Consider the following 20,468-nt stretch of genomic DNA (forward strand, 5'->3'; position numbering starts at 1 on the left):
GCTCAGGGAGCCTTCTGAGGGTTACACGACCAGTGAGAGCTGGATCTGGCATTCAGGGCCAGGTGGCTTGCCTGGGCCTGCGATCCCCCACATGCCACCAACTCAGTCTTGCTGGTGAGAGGTGAAGCTAGCTGGACTTTCTGGGTCCAGTGGGGACTTGGAGAACTTTTCTGTCTAGCTAGAGGATTGTAATTGCACCAATCAGTGCTCTGTGTCTAGCTAAAGGTTTGTAAATGCACCAATCAGCACTCTGTAAAATGGACCAATCAGCAGGATATGGGTGGGGCCAAATAAGGGAATAAAAGCTGGCCACCTGAGCCAGCAGCGGCAACCCACTCGCGTGGTCTTCCTCACCGTGGAGGCTTTGTTTTTTTGCTCTTTGCAATAGATCTTGTTGTCACTCACTCTTTGGATCTGCACTATCTTTATGACCTGTAACGCTCACTGCTAAGGTCTGCAGCTTCACTCCTGAAGTCAGCGAGACCACGAACCCACCTGGAGGAACGAACAACTCCAGACGCGCCACCTTTAAGAGCTGCGACGCTCACTGTGAAGAATGAACAACTCCGAATGCGCCACCTTTAGAAGCTGTAACACTCACTGAGAAGGTCTGCGGCTTCACTCCTGAAGTCAGCGAGACCACAAACCCACCAGAAGGAAGAAACTCCAGACACATCCGAACATCTGAAGGAACAAACTCCGGACACACCATCTTCAAGAACTGTAACACTCACTGCCAGGGTCTGTGGCTTCATTCTTGAAATTGGCAAGACCAAACCCACCGGAAGGAACCAATTCTGGACACACTGGGACTTGGAGGTCCCTGTGTTGGCTCTGGGAAACGTTTTTGTGCTGGTGGCTCTTTCTGACCTGGCTGGAGGAAATAGGTCCTTGAGATCTGATCTGTTAAGATTAGATAGAGGCCAAGCTCTACTCCCCTGGGGCAATGCCGAGTCAGCCACCTGGGGCCAGATCTCCGGGAGCCATGGGCTAGATTTCCAGGGCTGGACCCTGATGTTTCCATGCGTGACTGGTGGCATATTGGCTTGCCCACGTTCTTTCTCAAGGTTCTGAGCCACACGGAGACATTTCCACTCTACACCTCTTCACAGAGAGACGGACACATCCTTTGAATGTTCTTAAAGGCTTGGGGCAGGTCTGGGGCATCACCAGTCGAGTGTGCCTTCCCTGAGGCACAAGGGGTGTGTATGGCTGAGAGCACCTCTCAGGCTGTGTTCCCTGGATTTTCTGTATTCACCCACTTTCTGGAATCATAGGTGAAAGCTAGGAAGGTGATGTAATCTCTGAAGAGTCACATAATAAACTCAGTTTAACAATGGCTATTGCCTTGATATCAACTATGTTTCCACCGGCAGGTAGTGGGACATTTTCCAGGTGCTTGGGAGCAGTCACTGGGGTTGATACTCCTTGTTGTTATTGTTGTCGTCGTTGTTATTGTTGATACGGAGTCTCACTCTGTTGCCCAGGCTGGAGTGTGGTGGCGCGACCTCGGCTCATTGCAACCTCTGCCTCCCAGGTTCAAGTGATTCTCCTGAGTAGCGCACCTGGTTAATTTTTGTATTTTTAGTAGAGACGAGGTTTCACCATGTTGGCCAGGCTGGTCTCGAACTCCTGACCTCAGGTGATCCACCTGCCTCGGCCTCTCAAAGTGTTGGGGTTATAGGAGTGAGCCACCGTGCCTGGCGATATTTCTCTTTTTATGTTAGGGGTTGGCACATCACAGCCTGTGGGCGAAATCTAGCCACCTGCTACCTGTTTGCCAACCCTTGCCTGTTACCATCCAATGGAAAGGATTTTTCTTGCCAGAGGACCCCAGAAAAACCAGTAAAAAGTGGGTGAAGAAGTTACTGTTCAATGGGTACAGAATTTCAGTTTGGGATGTTTAAAAAGTTCCAGAGATGGATAATAGTGTTGGTTGTACAACAGTGTGAATGTACTTAATGCCACTGAACTATGCAGCTAAAAACTTATTTATTAAATAAATTTTGTATTAAATAATTTAAAAAAAAATGAATTTTATTTTAAATAAAAATTTTTAAATTAAAATTTTTTTTATTTATATTTAGGTGTACAGCTCAGTGGCACTAAGTACCTTCACGTAAAAATAAAAGAAATATTTAAGAAAAATTTTATTTTTATTTTCTACATGTAAAATTTACACCTACTAAATTTTATGTGTATTTGACCACAATTACAAAAAAACTAAAAAGAATGGGTAAAGGAGCAGTATACCGAAAGCACTCAAGTGGAGGGACTAACATTTTTAAAGCACCACCAAGAGCTGGGCCCTGTGCTCAGAATTTGAGAGAACTTTCTTTGTAAACCTTTTAAGGACTAAAGTGGGTACATCCACCCCCATTTTATAGCAGGATAAATGGAGACTCTGAGCTGAAGTGATTTGCTCAGAAGTACCAAGTAATGAGGGAGGTCCATCATTCGACCCCAGATCTTTCTGAACTTATTTTGCCATAGATGTTGAGGCCTAAAGGAAAGCTGGAAAAATTGGGGCAAAGCAGTTTTTGTTTTTATTTTTGCCCAGAGAACTTTTGTCATTCTGTTCAGGCTGCAGTAACAAGATACCATAAACTGAATAGCTTATATTAAAAAAATGAGAAGTTGGCCTGGTGTGGTGGCCCATACCTGTAATCCTACCACTTTAGGAGGCTGAGGCAGGCAGATTGCTTGAGCCCAGGAGTTTGAGACAAGGCTCGCCAACGTGGAGAATCCCCATCTCTACTAAAAATACAAAACATTAGCTGGGCGTGGTGTCACATGCTTGTAGTCCCAGCTATTCGGGAGTCTGAGGTGGAAGGATCACCCGAGCCTGGGAAGTTGAGGTTATAGTGAGCTGTGATTGCGCCATTGCACTCCAGCCCAGGCGACAAAGTGAGACCCTGTCTCAAAAATAAATAAAAATACAAATCAGAAGTTTATTTTCACAGTTCTGGAGGCTAGGGAGTCCAATATCAAGGCAGATTGGGTATCTGGTGAGGGCCCGCTTCCTGGCTCATACATAGATGGCCGTCTTTTCATTGTTGCCTCGTGTGGATCTCTCTCAGGCCTCTTTTAGAAGGGCACTAATCCCATTGTTGAGGGCTCCGCCCCCATGACCTATCTAATCACCTCCCCAAATCCCCAGCTGCTAATATCACCACCTTGAGGGTAAAGATGTCAACACATTAATTTTGGAGGGACGTAAACATTCAGGCCATACCAACTTTTAAAAAAATGGTACAAAAGTAGTTGAAGTCTTGACTTGGCTACTTTTTTGTCTTTTCCATAACCTTCAACCTCTCCTTGACACAGAGGAGCAATTGTTGCCTTCTAGAGCATGAGGGAGCCCGAAACATTCTTGGCTTCCCTAGGAAGAGGGGTTGACTGGCAGAAACCTCCGTCTGCCTGCTTCAGTGCTCTGGACAAGGGTTCATTGGTTCCATGTTGTCATGGCTGCCCAAGAAATGAACGTGCATGAACTGCCTGGGTGACTGAGCCTGCTGTGCTGCTACGCACAGTGCCATTCTGACAGTCCTCCCTCCACTCCACACCCAAGGTGCTTCGTGACAAGATAAAGAAGACTCCTCACTTAATCACCCTGACCAGCTGCTTCCTGGCCCCGGTTATCACACCCCATTCCCAGAGGCTGCTTGATGCCACACCAGGGACTTCACTAAAGCCTGACCGCACTCCTGTCGTATTCTCATTTCTGATTTGGTCTTTTCCTCTTTTCCCTTATTTTGCCCTTCTCGATTTCAAACTTGACAGCTTTTTATTCCTCCCGATGGAAACCTCCCCGTCCTCCTGGCAGCATTCTTGCTGTGCTGTGCTGTGCCTCATGGTCGAGGCATTTCATAATCACTTTGGGTTTTTCCACACAGTAGCAGTGACCACATTTGGACCATGGACAGATTCAGCAGCCTCACATAGGTAGCTGATGGGATGGAGAGACATTTGCACAAGCTTCTGGTTACTAAAGTGGTGTCAGTCTTCTTGATGTTTTTAAACTGACTTTGGCCAGTTGAGGTGGCTCATGCCTGTAATCCCAGCACTTTGGGAGGCAGAGGCAGAGGCAGGGGGATTACTTGAGGCCAGGAGTTAGAGACCAGCCTGGGCAACATAGCAAGACCCTATCTCTGTTTTAAAAATAAATAAGTAAGTAGAACTTACTTTGACTCTACCTGGTTGTACCTGGTACGTCTATGGTGAGCTGACTTGAATTAATTTGTCTAAAGTAGCCCCTTAAAAATAAAATGGTTCGTAGTTGGCGCCAGATTGGGGAAAAGAAATCCACATTGAAAATGAAATTGTGGCTGGGTGCGGTGGCTCATGCCTGTAATCCCAGCACTTTGGGAGGCTGAGGCAGGCAGATCTGCTTGAGCTCAGGAGCTTGAGACCAGCCTAGGCAACAAGGCGAAACTCTTGTCTCTACAGAAAATACAAAAATTAGCCAGGCGTGGTGGCACATGCCTGTAATCCCAGCTACTTGGGAGGCTGAGACAGGAGAATCGCTTGAGCCAGGGAGGTTCAGGCTACAGCAAGCCATGTTTGTGCCTCTACACTCCAGCCTGGGAGACAAGGATGAGACCCTGTCTCAAAAAGAATAAGAAAAGAAAAGAGAATGTGTGGTGGGCTTCGAGTAGCTTCTCTAAAGTTTTTGTGGTTTGGTTTGGTTGTTTAGCGCGTCAGCCACTGGGGAAGAACTGGAGCTCGTGCCCTGCTTCTTAGGCTCCTGTTAGGGTCTCTCTCAGGGACAGAGCTCATGCTGTTCCTCGCACTTTAAAAAACAAAACTAAACACTTCTGCCCCCATTTAATTATAAAAGTAACACACTTCCTAGTATAAAATCCAGAAAAGATTAAAGAAGAAAATAATAAAAGTTAGATCATCTCTTCACCTAGACATCATCTGTTAGCATTTTGGTGTATTTTTTCATACTCACACATACTTTTTTTAATAACAAAATCGAGATCTTTCTATTTCTCCCAACATTATACTGAAAGCATTTAAGCATTTTTCCCACGTTGTTAAACCACTCTTAGGCTGGGTGTGGTGGCTCACACCTGTAATTGCAGCACTTTGGGAGGCCAAGGTGGGCAGATCACCTGAGGTCGGGAGTTCAAGACCAGCCTGGCCAACTTGGCAAAACCCCGTCTCTACTAAAAATACAAAAATGAGCTGGACAGTGGGGAGTGTTCCTGTAATACCAGCTACTAGGGAGGCTGAGGCAGGAGAATCACTTGAACCCAGAAGGCGGAGATTGCAGTGAGATCATGCCACTGCACTCCAGTCTGGGTGACAGAGCAAGACTCTGTCTCAAAAGCAAAACAAAACAAAAAACAAAACACTCTTAAAAACATCACATGGATGGGTCATACACTGTTGGATCATTCCATTTTGGGGAATGTATTTACAGTTCTGCACTGTTACAGAGAATACATCTTTGTAGTTAAATGATTGTCCACCCTTATGATTATTTCCTTGGGAGAGAATCTTAGAAGAATTATTGAATACAAAGAAGTGCATTATTTCTTTTATATGGACAAATTGCTTTCTGGGAAAACATACTACGATAAATTTTCCCAGAAGAAAGAGAGATTCTGTCTGATGTTTTCTCTTTAGTATTTACTGTTTACAACGATTGATAATTTGTTACGTGAAAAGTAGTACCTCGTTGGTACCTTAGTTTACATTTGGTTATTCGGGAGGTTGAACACTTTTTCCGTTTTTCTTAGCCACTTATTTCTTTCAGTAGTGTGTTCATGTCTTTTTGGCACTTACTCTGTGAGGTGTTAGCTTTTTTCTTACAGGTTTGTAAGAGCTCTTATTATGTTAAGAGCTCTTACATATGTTACCCTTTGTCAAAATCGTAGATATTTTTCTCTACCTGGGTATTTGCTGATTGTATGAATATCTGTGTTTATGTATATGTAAGTTTTTTTTCTTTTTTTTTTTTTACATGGAAACAGGGTTTCACTGTGTTGCCCAGGCTGGTCTCGAACTCCTGGGCTCAAGCAGTCCACTTACCTCAGCCTCCCAAGTGCTGTGATTATAGGCGTGAGCCACTGCACTTGGCCAAGTTTTTAGTTTTTATGTAGACGGCTCTGTCGTTACGTTTTTTCACTTTTGGGGAGTATAACTTTAATTTTAATTCTTTAATCTACCTGTAGTCCTCTTTCTGGGCCATCTGTGATTTTTCCCTTGTCAGCTGCTGTTTGGATTAAAGCTTTGAGCCTTCCTCATCACCTTTTCCCCACATCCTTTTATATGAAGTTAAAAGTCACTTTGTCTACGTTAAAAAAGAAAAATTCCCTCTGGGAAGCAATTCAGCAATTCCCTTGGGAAACAATTCAGAGGGAAGACACTTGGACTTCAGTGCAAAAAACATGAGTGGAATGAGTAAGGATTCATTTTGCAAAATATGACTTTGCACAGTTGTGAAAACTCAGCCAGGGCATCTTGCCAAGTATCCTATATACTGGCTGAAGAATCCACAGGGCAGTGAGTTGTAATAAAAAGGGCGATTTTTGCACTCCTAGACTCCTGCAGTGAAAGAACTTGTACTATTTCCAAACCAGACCCAGCCTTCTGTTTGATAGATTCTGCCACTTCCTGGAGGCTTGTGTGTTTGTTCTTAGGCCGAAGTTTCATGTTCTGCAAACTGAGCACGTGCAGATGCTACGTGGTCCATGAGGGCTCATCTGCCCTTTCCTGTCTAGATGGGAATCCCAGCCCTAGAGAATGGGGCACACTTCTATTTTCTTAACTGTGTTTTTCTAATTCTGACTCTTGGGGGTTCCACAGAGATTCTTCAGGGGTTTTGCAAACTGTGAAACATTTTTTTGCCCAACACTAAAGATTTTAATTACCAAGAGAGTGTTTCATTGCTGACTTTTCATATTTGGGGTCCCTCTAAGTTTTTTTTTTTTTTTTTTTGGAGACAAAGTCTCGCTCTGTCGTTCAGGCTGGAGTGCAGTGGCGCGATCTTGGCTCACTGCAACCTCCGCCTCCCGGGTTCAAGCGATTGTCCTGCCTCAGCCTCCGGAGTAGCTGGGACTACAGGCACGCACCACCAGGCCCAGCTAATTTTTGTATTTTTAGTGGAGATGGGGTTTCACCATGTTGGCCAGGATGGTCTCGATCTCTTGACCTCAGGATCCACCTGCCTCAGCCTACCAAAGTGCTGGGATTACAGGAGTGAGCCACTGCGCCCGGCCCCCTCTAAGATTTTTGTTGTTGTTGTTGATTGCTGAGATGTCTGAAAAGCCCTGACCTGGCCATTCTAAGGTCTCTTCTAGTTCTTAAATCATATAATGCTGTATCTTCTCATGCCACCAGCTCACCCAAGGGGCCTTTCACAAAAGTGGTCTCCAGGTATGAAATTCTGTGTTCCTTTTTTGTCCCCCAGCTGCCTGGTGGCTTTAGGACGTGCACATCCTCATGTTCGGGTGTGGAGTTCCTCACCTTTATACCAGCAATAGTAGTTCACGATCGTGAGCTGTATTCTTTCTGTCTCAGGCAGGGAACGTGGTGACAGGAGAAATGGTAGAAGAGCTTATTCTTTCCGGAGCAGATATCATCAAAGTGGGAGTTGGACCAGGTAAGACTTGTTAGGAGCACGGCAGAGGGCGTGTGTGGGGAAGAATGGGATCTGGGGCTTGCGGGGACTGGAGATCTCTAGAAGGGGATGCACGAATGACTCACTCACAGATATTTAAAGCACGCTTTTTCTGGAAGCATCACTGAGCTTCTCAGGGAAGCCCCTGATGCAAAGTATTATTGAACTGCTTTTTGATGCCCCCAGGGACCTTCTGAATGAACTTGGATGTGGTTAGAATATGAGGGCTTGGTTTCAGAACCAACGTGGAAGGAAAGAACGTAGATTTCACTAATGACCTCATGCACCTTGAAGAGGAAAGTGATAGGTGAAGAATCTGTAGAGACAGTTAATAAACATGAATGACTCCAGTTTATGTGAAGGTTTGAGGGACCCCACACATTGCAAATAAGCTTGCAGTGAGGAGGCCACATTTGAACTTGACCCATGGCCTAGGTAATGATCACCTTTGGCTCCTCACCTGATACATATTAGATGTAGATTTTTGACCGTGTTCTTCTCCCAGGCGGGGTTTCTTAGGACCACCCATTGGCATCTTAAGCGGAACAAGGTGGAACCTTCTGTCCTTGTCATGGGTGGTGCCATTTTCTCATGGGGCAGAGTTACTGTTTGCTTGCCCTCTTTGCCATGCATGAAGATGAACTGCCATGTTTTAAATTCATCCATGCACATCCGTTATTAACCAGACACTAACATTGAGGAGCAAGAAAGAAGATACACATTTTCACTTGGGACTAAAAAACAGCAAAGATTTTTCAAAAGAATCTCACACCCAAATGACACTACCAAAAAAGGAAGCAAACCTAACCCAACATGAGAGGAATCTGTGGGAAAATGCACAGCTGGGAGGCACTGAAGATGCTGTTGAGCTGTGACTTGGCTCCGTGATCAGCCTGAGGGAATTGGATGTGTATGAAGAGAGTATTAGGAAGAAGAGCCCTGTAGATTCCTAAAAATGCCCAAGCTTTTAACATACAGAGAGATTTTCAAGGTTACGTTTTTCATATTGCCACTTGTTTAAGCCAGTTAATAATGTATTCTGAGCAAGTGGGAAGAGGTCTTTACTGAGTATCTATCATTATTGAAAAGACAAAGGATAAGGCCCTGTTCTTCCTTACCAGGCTGCCTCCTCGTAGGGCAGGCTGTAATAGATAGACTGATAATAGAACAAAATAGGCTAATAAACTAGGAAGACTCTTTTTTTCCCCAAAGGCAGGGACACTCACTAGTCGCCTGTTTAATCAGAAATATGGACCTGATGCGGTGGCTCACGCCTGTAATCCCAGCACTTTGGGAGGCCAAGGTGGGTGGATCGCTTGAGCCCAGGAGTTCGAGATCAGCCTGGGCAACATGGTGAAACCCTGTCTCTACTAAAAATACAAGATAAAAATTAAAAAGTAGTCAGGCACAGTGGCGTGCACCTGTAGTCTCAGCTACTTGGGAGGCTGAGGTGGGAGGATCACCTGATCCTGGGAGGTGAAGGCTGCAGTCAGCCAAGATTGTGCCACTGCACTCCAGTGTTGGTGATAGAGCAAGACCCTGTCTCAAGGAAAAAAAAAAAAAAAAGGGAAATATGTATTGAGCGTTCGCTAGCTCCCATTGTGTTGGGTGGGTGCTGTACAGGATGTGGAGGTGTGTGAGAAGCTTCTTGGCTCTCAAAGCTTTTTTTTTTTTGAGACAGTCCTGCTCTGTTGCCCACGCTGGGGTACAGTGGTGCGATCTCAGCTCACTGCAACCTCCGCCTCCCAGGTTCAAGTGATTCTTCTGCCTCAGCCTCCCGAGTAACTGGGGTTACAGGCATGCGCCACCACACCTGGCTAATCTTTTGTACTTTTAGTAGAGACGGGGTTTCACCATGTTGGCCAGGCTGGTCTTGAACTCCTGGCCTCAGGTGATCCACCCGCCTTGGGCCTCCCAACGTGCTGGGATTCCAGGTGTGAGCCACTGTGCCTGGCCTTCTCAAAGCTTTTCTAGATGTGATCTCGAGCATTTACTACACTTGTTTTCTTCCACATCTTTGTGTCTGCATTCTATTTCCCCAGAAGCTGTATTGTCCTTCTGCTCTCACTATCTCTTGCCACCCCTCTGGCTGGCTGTGTAGAACAGATGTGACTAAAGAGAACAAGGGGCCTTCTCTGAGCCTGATGTATGGGAGCTACTTCTTTAAATTGTTTGAATTTAAAGTCTCACACTTTCATATTTAAGTCTTACACATTCTTTATGGTAAAAACATTGCATATTACATATCTAAATGATAGCAGTACTGGATGTCTATTGATTGATAGATTTCATTCATTATTGAGCAACCCCTGGGAACTGGGAAAAAAGCATCAGAAATGGATTCCCTGCCCCTCTAGTCAGGAGAAAATATGTGCCAACTTTTTTCACCTGGGTGTTAATCAAAACCGCCTGTGCCTTATTTAAAGTTGCTTCCTTGGCTGTTCCCAAGAAAGGCAACTGGTCTACCCTTTATAGGGCCCTCACTATGATCAGAGCCCCAGGCCTACTGCAGCTGAGGCCCTCACCCCTGGATCTAGCAATTGAATGGGAGAGGAGGAGAAAAGCCGAGGCTGAACCAGGGGTTAAACCTCTTATTCTGCACAACCTCCGGTTGCAGGGCGGAGGGAAGGCGCCTTCGTGGGAATGAGACTTGTTGGCTTCGGGACTGTGAGTGACATATAGCAGGACACAGGGAGCTACAGGACTTCCGTGGACTCGGTCCCACAGCTGATGCAGGAGAGGGGCTTGCCCTGTCTCTCCTGGTTTCTCTGCTAAATCCAGGCCTGGGGAACAGACATACGTCTCTGTCTGATCTTGTCCCTAAAGACCCCTGACAGAAATTAGCATCCTACAAGGTAGTGGTGGCCGGGAGCCAGAGAAGAGGCTGGGCCTCAAAGCATCCCACCCCCGGGTCTGGTGGGAGGGAGGAGTTCACGTCTACCTTTACCCTGTTCTCAGAGCGCCCTCTCATGCACACAAGACATCCGGGAGGGTCTGAGTGAGTGGCAGTGCAGAGAGGGATGTGGGTGACTCATTCATTCTTGAGTCCACACATTCTTTCAGTGACTATTTATAGTGCCTTATTATATACAAGGCTGTGTTCTCAGCACCTGATAACAACAGTGAATGTCCATGGAGCCGACCACCCAGTAGAGAAGAGAGACCCTTAACATTCTCACACAGATCCTGATTGAAGTGCCTCTTTTTGAAACTGCGATGAACTACTCCCCTGGGGCAGTGACATTTAAGAAGAAGCTGGAAAGATGAGAAGGGGTTGGCTGGGCGGCTGGTACAGAGGGGAGTGTCCGAGAGAGAGAACATTGTGTCCAGAGTCCCTATGGTGGGAAGAAACTTGCCCCACTGGAGAAGCAGTGGGGAGGGAGGGGAGCAGGTGGAGCTGGATTCTGCTGATCTGGGTAAAGTGGGGTGCTGCGGGGGCACTGGGAAGCTTGAATAAGGGGAGGTATGATAAAAAGGTCAGAGTGTGACTTGGCCTGGACCTAACTGGGAGAACCACCAAGACTGGGGCTGACTGTGGCACAGGCAGGCAGGAGGGTGCTGGTGTGAGCCGTGCCCTGGAAGTGAACCTCCGGCTGGGCTGCAAGGGACTTGAGGCGGGGCAGCCAGGAGGGAGATGGACAAGCAGCTGGGCCCTGTGGAGCACAGAGCTGAGTGAGAGCAGGTGAGGGTGTGAAGGGTGTAGTTGCTGCAGGCCAGGCCCTGGGCCAAGAGGTACCCCTCCCTGTGCCATCTGCCCTCTGTCACAACCCCAGGAGATTGTGTTTCTCTTTGCATTTTACAGTCCAGGCAGTGAGACTTAAAAGAGGTGAGTCATTTGACAAAGTTTGAAGGTAAAGAAGCTGCGAGGCTGTGGGAGGATTGTGAGAGGCTGTTTAAAGCAGAGTGTAGATTTGTGGAAAGGTGGAAAGGAGTAGGCGTTTAAGTGTGGAGAGATCAGTGCTTGGCCACTGCACGGGAGCCGATGCCACAGGGAGGAGTGGCAGTGACAGGTGCATGGTAGAGGGGAAGGCAATGTCTGGGACATCAGCCAGTGACAGTGATGAGGACTGAAGGGGTACATGACCAGGCGGTGTGGTTTACAGCGACCTCCGGCGTGCAGGTGGGCAGCCCGTTCCCCACATCTCCTCTGCCACAAAGGCTCACCCTGGTCACTAGAGCGGGGCTGCGAAGGTGATGGGGGCACATTTCATGTCACAGTGTTCTCATGTATAACCATCTCTTCGGGGGTCAACTTCTTTCTCTGTGCAGGTTCTGTGTGCACCACCCGCACCAAGACAGGAGTGGGGTACCCCCAGCTGAGCGCCGTCATTGAGTGTGCTGACTCCGCCCACGGCCTGCAGGGCCACATCATCTCTGTGAGTCTCTGCCCGGGGCGGGGTCAGGGGGCGGGGCCGGGGGCAGGGGCCGGGGTGTCTTGGGACGCCCTCCTGCACCCTTGCTGCTCTTCTTCCACTGACTGAGCATCCTGTGGGCATGGGAAGGAGCTGGGCACTGCGGTCACAGTGCTGACATTCAGCAGAAACAGAGGCTCTGCTGCCCACAAATTCCACAGTGAGGGTGGCAGGCCTGGTAGGCAGAAGCCATACGAGCAGGTTGGGTGGTGCATCCGACGAGGGATGTGCAGGCAGCTTTTAGGGCACAGCGTAGGCCAGGCCACAGCTTGCTAGAACAGTTGTAGCAAAGCCCCACAGACTGGGGGCTTAAATTTCAGTATCTCACCGTTCTGGAGACGAGAAGCCCAACATCAGGGTGTTGGGGGGCCATGCTGTCTCAGGGCCCCAGGGAAGGATCTGTTCCAGGCCTCTCTGTGACCTTCTGCTGGTTCCTTAGCTTATGGTGTCCTCCCTGTGTGTGTGTGTCTGTGTGCAAACCTCCTCTTTTCCTGAGGATACTAGTCCTTTTGGATCAGGGGCCACCCTCCTCCAGGATGTCCTCATCTGAACTGATGACATGTCCATTGTCCCTGTTTCCAAATAAGGCCATATTCTGAGATGCTAGGGGTTAGGATGGCAACATGCAAGTTTTTGGGGGGACCCAGTTCAACCCATAACAGGCCATGTATCCCGTATTCAGGGTCAGGGAAGGTTTCCTGGAGTATAATAGAGAGACCTGATGGTTGAAAAGGAATTTTTCAGATGAGAAGAAAGAAAGGAACAGAAAAGCACTGGGGAACCAAATCTCAGTCACTGCATCTGGGGCGAGTGAGCTGAGAGGGGCAGGCGTGAGGGGCAGCAGGAGATAAGCTTGAAGGCAAGAATGGACAAAAGCGGTGGGATCCAGCTTTAAGGATGGGACTTCTCCACGAGCACCAGGGAGCTATTGCAGAGGTCTGAGCAGGCGAGTGCCCAACTCACTGCCTTGGGGCGGATTGAAAGGGGTAAGATAAAAAAGAGCCCAGCTGGGACAGCATTAGTAATTCAGTGGGGAGGTGACTGTGCCCTGTAGCAGGCTTGAGAGCCATCTCCAGAATTGACTGACATTTGGGAGGCAGAATTAAACAAGTGTCGGCAATGGAATAGGTGCTTGGAGGGCGCTGGAGAAGGAGAAGGAGGAGCAAGGCTATGACTGGCTCACGTTCTGGCTCACCTGGAAGATGGCTGCAAAGGAAGAGGTTCGGGGCTGGTGTGGTGTTCACTATGGCACGTGTCTGTTGATTTTGAGGTGCTCGAGAGGCATCAGAAGGGAAATTGCACATGAGGCATTGTGTTCATGGTTGGAGACCTGGCAGCTTTTAGCCCATAGATGATGAGAGTCTTGGGAATGGTGCTCAGGTAACAACTGAAGCTAGGACCAAGGTCTTTCACTCGCTGTCCAGTGCAGATTGCCTGGGCTCCTTCTAATGCCACATCCAAGTTTTTCACCCACCCATCCATTCATCCAGCAAGTATCTATTAAGCATCTACTGTGATAGAATCTAAAATAAATGGTTAAACGTTTATTAGTTAATGACAGAGTTCTAAGACCCTCCACTCAATACCCTTTGCCCCAGTGAACAAATTAATATCCATTTATTGAGCAACTAGTGTGTAAAGGCTGACATAGAACTGTCGGTCTACATTTGCTAAGAGGTTATTCAACTCACGGGAGCGGCCAAGTGGTAGTACCATTCCGCAGTATGTCAGTGGTTCTCAAATCCTGAGTGCAGCCTTGTCTCAGGCTGGCTGCATGAGGATCACCAGAGAGGCTTTTACAAATCAACATTCCCAGACCCCATCCTAGTGAACTGACTCAGAGGTTGGTCCCCCAAATCCCCATATGTAATTAGTCCTGTCTCCATTACCTAATAATGTTAACCATTGAGCATCTCCATCAAGTCAAAACTTGGACCCTATATCATAAGTGTTACTTGAATGACCACTATTTCCTAAGTAGTGGAGTTGAGATTAATAAGGTTTTACTCTGAACATATTCTGAGATCCTCATGTCTTTGTAGAAACTTCAGACTTGCTTAGTTTACAGGGCTGTTTGGCCAAAGATTGGTGGTAGGGTGGGGTGGAGGCTCTGTGTGTCCCAGAGGTGAATCTGTTTGGAAATCAACTTAGCATCTCTTTACACAGTACCACCTAACTTATAGTGTATCTCAGCAGTTCTCTTAAGCCTGGTGCCCAGACCAGCAGCATCAGTATCAACTGAAAACTTGTTAGAAATTCTTGGGCCCCACTCGTGACGTGACCTACTGAATCAGAACTCTGCAGGTGAGGCCCTGGAATCTGTTTTACAAAAGCCCTCCAGGTAGTTCTGATGTCCTCTTAAGTGTGAGAGCCACTGGCTTATAGAGTAGAGGCTCAGCATACGCTGGCTGGGTGAGTGTTCCTGAACCAGGTCTCATCTGCTGGTGCCCAAGGCAGCAACTTCTCTGAATTTAACAGTTAGGGACAATGACATCCCAAGCCTGGGGTACTGGTGCAATAGGAAGGTAGCACTTCTGATCTTGCTTGTGTTCTCTGAGGTTCTTTTTTTTATTTTTATTTTTATTTTACTTTTCTATTTATTTTTTTGAGATGGAGTCTTGCTCTGTTGCCCAGGCTGGAGTGCAGTGACATGATCTCGGCTCACTGCTAGAATGCCTCCCAGGTTCAAGCAATTCTCCTGCCTCAGCCTCCTGAGTAGCTGGGATTACTGGCCCGTGCGCCATGCTCAGCTAATTTTTTTTGTATTTTTAGTAGAGGTGGGGTTTCACCATGCTGGCCAGGCTGGTCTCGAACTCCTGACCTCGTGATCCACCCGTCTCAGCCTCCCAAAGTGCTGGAATTACAGGCGTGAGCCACCGTGCCCGGCTTCCGAGGTTCCTTTTACATCAGTGCTGAGAGGTCTCCTAGATGGGGTTAGGAGTTCCATTTAGCCAGAAAAGCAAATGAATGGACTTAGTAGAATTTGGACCCTTGCCCTCAGCTCAGTCCTTGTAAGCAGCTGAGCGTCTTGGGTTTTAAAGCAGCCATTGCCCCTACACTCCTTTTGTCTAACAGGGCACGGGCATGTTTCTCTTACTTGCCAGTAGCCCTGAACCTGCTGGAAACCCACCAGATATTTTGGATCCTGCCACTTGGTCCAATTTCCTTCCAGCTGTCCCATTTTACACTTTATTTGCTGAATTAGCACATTGGTGCTGTTGAAGTTCAAAGGAAGCCACAATGTGGTGTCTGTTCAGCATGTGCTGATACCCAAGGGGCTGGGCTTCAGTTGTGTTTCTACTTATTGTGGCCCACATGGGCTTCAGAGAAGCAGAGAGGAAAAATTCAGGATACTTCCTGCATAGGTGAAGATTAAGGTGGGATCAGTTAATTTTTTGTTGTCACACCATTATTTAGAAACACCTAAACAAATTCATTCAAATAATTAATCTTTTTTTGAGGCTGGAAAATTTTCCCAACAAAATATGTTTAACCTAGGAAAAGTTAGAAATGCAAATAAACATAAAAAGGAAAATAAGTATTAGCGGTAATGCTCTCATCTTAAGATAACCACTGGTTCTAAACTTGTTTTTCCATTTTTACAGCTGTGTGACCTTAGAAGAGTTGCTCAACCTTTCTGAGCCTCATTCCCCCCCCCCGCCCCCGCCCGCCGCCATCTACACAGTATCTCCTTCAGGTTCATGACTTTGAATGGCAAAATGACTTTTAAGTTCATAATAGTTGCTGGGTTTTAGTAGGTGACTGACTTGAACTTTTTTCTCTGCCTACTCCATGTTTGCCATCACCATCTTTCCTTTGTTTTAGGAATGAGCAAGTATTTTTCTTTTTTCTTTTTTCATTGTCAGTATTCAACATAATGTGAGCAAGTATTTTTTTTTTCCTTTTGTTTTGTTGTTGTTGTTGTTTTTGACAGAGTCTTGCTCTGTCAACCAGGCTGGAATGCAGTGGCATGATCTCGGCTCACTGCAACCTCAGTCTCCTGGGTTTAAGCGATACTCCTGCCTCAGCCTCCCAAGTAGCTGGGATTACAGGCATGTACCACCACAGCCAGCTAATTTTTGTAGTTTTAGTAGAGACTGGGTTTCACCATGTTGGCCAGGCTGGTCTCAAACTCCTGACCCTAGGCGATCTGCCCGCCTCAGCCTCCCAAAGTGCTGGGATTATAGGTGTGAGCCACCACGCCTGGCCTGAACAAGTATTTTTAAGCAAAAGAAACAGGCTGACAATTCACAAGTTATCATTCATGTCCCATGATGCCGTTTGTACTTAAATATAATGTTAACTCTTTTAGAAAAACAAGAAAAGGACTCCTTGTAAATTACTGCCTTTAATACTTGCACAGAACAAAATACTAGCCCAAATGTTGTTGTTGTTTTTAACAACCTTTCAGCAGCTATGAATTTTACGTGTGAATATACATGTATGTCTTAGATTGCTGGAGCTACTCTGCTTCCCGAGAACATGAAAAGACACTCTGAACACTTTTGGAAATATACACAGTAGCAGGAAGTAGACTGCCCTGTCTGTCCTGAGGCATCATGTGAAGCTGGATTGCTCTTGGTTAAATGTGCAACCATTAACCACATATGGTTGTTTGGTCTACGCTGCCCATTTCACAAGTGCAAATACAAAAGCACCCTGTGAACAGATGACGCCGTAAATATGATTTCCTTTTTGCAACACGCCATACAGTTGTATTAACTGTGGATCTCTTGGCCCATCCTGGGAAGAGAAAGGCTGATTTTCTCGGGGTCCTAGTGGCACAGGGTTCCTGGTTCAGGCCTCATCACTGACCACAGTAATATAAAATTTTCAGGACACCACAGGAGACACAAATGAGTGAAGAAAAGAGTGATTTTTTTTTTTTTTTAGACGGAGTCTTGCTCTGTCGTCCAGGCTGGAGTGCAGTGCCACAATCTCGGTTCACTGCAAACTTCGCCATTCTCCTGCCTCAGCCTCCCGAGTAGCTGGGACTACAGGCGCCCGCCACCACGCCTGGCTAATTTTTTTGTATTTTTAGTAGAGACGGTATTTCACCATGTTAGCCAGGATGGTCTCGATCTCCTGACCTTGTGATCCGCCCGCCTCAGCCTCCCAAAGTGCTGGGATTACAGGTGTGAGCCACCGTGCCTGGCCAAGAGTGATGTTTTTTTAAAGTCATGTTTTAAAAGGACTTATTTTAATGGGAGCATGAGTTTATTTAATGCGTTTGAGGCCAGAAGTGTGAAACGCTGTGTAGAGCTGGTTTTGATAGAGAGATAAAGCATTTTAACATTAATTGGCAGGGCAAGTGAAGGGCATTTTGAGGTTGTACCTTTGAAAGGTAAAGTAAATAAATATGCCAGGATTTTGAAGCATTAACAAGGGGTATAGAGCCACAAGTCCTGTTCCTGTCTTCACACAGAGGGTTTGGGCCAGATAACATACGAGACCACCTCTGAAATAGTTATTCCTCAGTGCTCTGTGGCCCTCTGGGGGTCAGAGAAGCCATGTATGAATAACACATTTGATTGAGGAAATAACTATGGTCAGTAAATGTTTGTAAAGAAAAGGTACAGCCTTCACACTTAACCTTTTGATCAGAGCTGCAAAGAAGTAGTGAAACAGTATTGGAGTTCTAGCTCCTGGAGTGACAGGCCTCACTGGTAGATAGAGAAAGGGGACTGAGTCTCAGAGACCCTATGTTCTCAGTTGGAGATGTTCTTTACAAGGTGGTTCATCCCATTTCCCTGCCCTCCAACTGCAGAGGTGCGTGCACCTTCCTGCAGATTGTAACACGGGGTAGTCTGGGTACCCTGTCTTTTCTCTGTTCCTTCCCAAAGTGGGTCCCATCTTCTGGGGACAGGTGCTTCCCTCTGAGGCCCTGTTATTTCTCCTAGACCCACACTTAGCTTTGGGCTGTGTCACCGTCACGTGAACCCTGACACTGTTGCTGTCTCCCCTTGGGCCATGGTGTCTGGCTGCTGCTCCAGCGTACTGTTGCTGTCCATTTGCCCCTTGAATTGCACCCAGGCTACATTAGGAATAGTAGGTAGCATTCTGGGCATTTGGTGTCTTGGGTTTGTAAGAAAATGCAGCTAGCGGCTGGGTGCGGTGACTCACGCCTATAATCCCAGCACTTTGGGAGGCCGAGGTGGGCAGATCACCTGAGGTCAGGAGTTTGAGACCAGCCTGGCCAACGTGGCAAAACCCTGTCTTTACTAAAAGTACAAAAATTAGCCGGGTTTGGTGGTGGGCGCCTGTAATCCAGCTACTCAAGAGGCTGAGGCAGGAGAACTGTTTGAACCTGGGAAGCAGAGATTGCAGTGAGCCGAGATCACGCCACTACACTCCAGCCTGGAGGACAAGAGTGAGACTCTGTCTCAAAAAAAAAAAAAAAAAAAAAAAAAAGAAAAGAAAATGCAGCTAGCTCTGCATCCTAGAAGACTTGTACTGTGTGGTTGGTGTTTAAACATTACCTCCCACAGCTGAACCTTGCTGGGCAGCCCAAGATAACAGACTGGCCCAGCTACACATTAAACCAGCCCAGGTGTGGTCTGCGTGGGCAGTGTGGGTGGAAGAACAGATGTTTGATTTTAAGGTAACTGTGTACCATACATGAGGAATAGGAAACATGCAAGTACCTGGAAAGATAAAAGGATTAACTCAATGTCCTTTTCTTGGCTCTTAAAAGAATTCAACGCTTGTACTAAATAAATCTCACCTCACACCAGCCAGAGAGGGAAAGGTGGCTTCTAAGTGAGAATGAGCGTGGACAGTGGAATGGCTGGGTGTGTTATAAAAGGGGCTGGCATGGAATGAGGGCCAAGCCCCTCCACCACTCACAGCCCCTGCTGCCTCCTGCTCTGCAACAGAAGTGCCCAAGCCCAGGTGGGCAGGTGGGCAGTGGGTGGTGCCAGCCCCTGAGCCACAGAGGAAGCCTGGATGGGCCTGGGGAGTGAAAGGTGCAATAATGAGGGGAGTATACTCGATCAGACAACAACAGCCATGGTGGGGGGACTTGGGCTCATGGGCTTGCTGGGGGCTGTGGTGGGTCTGAACCCCCAGTCACTGGGTCATCCGGGGACAGCCTGGCTGAGCTCCCGCTGATGGTGTCTTGTCCTTGCTTTTTCCTCTGTGAAGGATGGAGGCTGCACGTGTCCAGGGGATGTCGCCAAAGCATTTGGTAAGGCCGGGCCCTGGTGCAGAGGGAGGGAAGGAAGGAGGAAGAGAGCTCCTTGCACCTCTCCAGGTGGCAACCTGAATGAGGAGGGGGACCTGCTGGGGAAGTTCTGGGCCTCCTGGAGTTTCCTCTCCCTGGGTTTCAGCCCCAATTGGCCCAAATCCCAGCATTGATTTGGTTCTGGTCCGTGGTAGAGCAGGCCACAAATGCCCTAGGAGATGGATCTAGGCGTAACGTCCTGCAAGCCAGGAGGGGGTGAAGTCAAGGCCTTTTCATCCCAGGGAAGAGAAGGCTCAGGGGACCTGTCCGAGGGGACCGTGACAGGTGTGATGTGTAGGAACTACAGACGGGGTTTTTTGGACCCAGCCTGGAGAAGTCCCGTGGAAGGGACTGGAGGAATCCCGCAGCGATTTCTCACTGGAGGCTGGAGCCTGCCTCCCACTAGGGGGCAGCAGTGCCTGCTGTGAGCCCGTGGGATTGGGGATCAGGGAGCGGTGGTGGGTGGGCAGCAGGTCCTGAGCTTTTCTCGGGAAAGCACTAGACGGTCCAGTCTCTCAACACCACAAGCAGTAAAGTACAGCTGCCGAGCCCCGTGTTGGCCACTGAACTGCAAACTGCATTCAGAAGTCAGAGCTGGCCGTGTGGCTGCGGGCTCCAGAATTGAAATGGGGGTTGTGGGTGCCGGCTGGAGCAAAAACGAAGCTCTCACGCCTCAGCCCTTTGCTGATGCCAGAAAAAAAAAAAAATGGTGGCAGGAAACTTTCTGTCATAGGAATTCTGGGGGGTGTGTGTGTGTTTTGTTTTGTTTGTTTGTTTGTTTTCAGGCTGGGTGCGGTGGCTCACACTTGTAATCCCAGCACTTTGGGAGGCTGAGGTGGGCGGATCACTTGAAACCAGGAGTTTGAGACCAGCCTGGCCAATACCCCCATCTCTACTAAAAATGCAAAAAAAATTACCTGAGTGTGGTGGTGCACACCTGTAATCCCAGCACTTTGGGAGGCTGAGGTGGGCGGATCACTTGAAACCAGGAGTTTGAGACCAGCCTGGCCAATACCCCCATCTCTAGTAAAAATGCAAAAAAAAATTACCTGAGTGTGGTGGTGCACACCTGTAATCCCAGCTACTCAGGAGGCTGAGGTGGGAGAATCACTTGAACCCAGGAGCCAGAAGTTGCAGTGAGCTGAGATCACGCCACTGCACTCCAGCCTGAGCAACAGAGTGACCTGTCTCAAAAAAATGT

At 47.6% G+C, this 20,468-nt stretch overlaps 1 protein-coding gene across 2 annotated transcripts in view; it reads left to right on the plus strand.

Annotated features, from left to right (window-relative positions):
* GMPR (guanosine monophosphate reductase) overlaps nt 1-20,468 on the plus strand; it is a 48,173-nt gene that overhangs the window by 20,260 nt on the left and 7,445 nt on the right. For both annotated transcript variants that reach the window (XM_050788043.1, XM_050788044.1), the window contains exons 5-7: nt 7,534-7,615; nt 11,903-12,009; nt 19,189-19,231. In XM_050788043.1, the coding sequence (XP_050644000.1) occupies nt 7,534-7,615; nt 11,903-12,009; nt 19,189-19,231 (232 nt within the window). The remainder of the gene's footprint in view (nt 1-7,533; nt 7,616-11,902; nt 12,010-19,188; nt 19,232-20,468) is intronic.

The sequence above is a fragment of the Macaca thibetana genome, chromosome 4, assembly GCF_024542745.1.
Source record: "Macaca thibetana thibetana isolate TM-01 chromosome 4, ASM2454274v1, whole genome shotgun sequence".
Taxonomy (NCBI): domain Eukaryota; kingdom Metazoa; phylum Chordata; class Mammalia; order Primates; family Cercopithecidae; genus Macaca; species Macaca thibetana.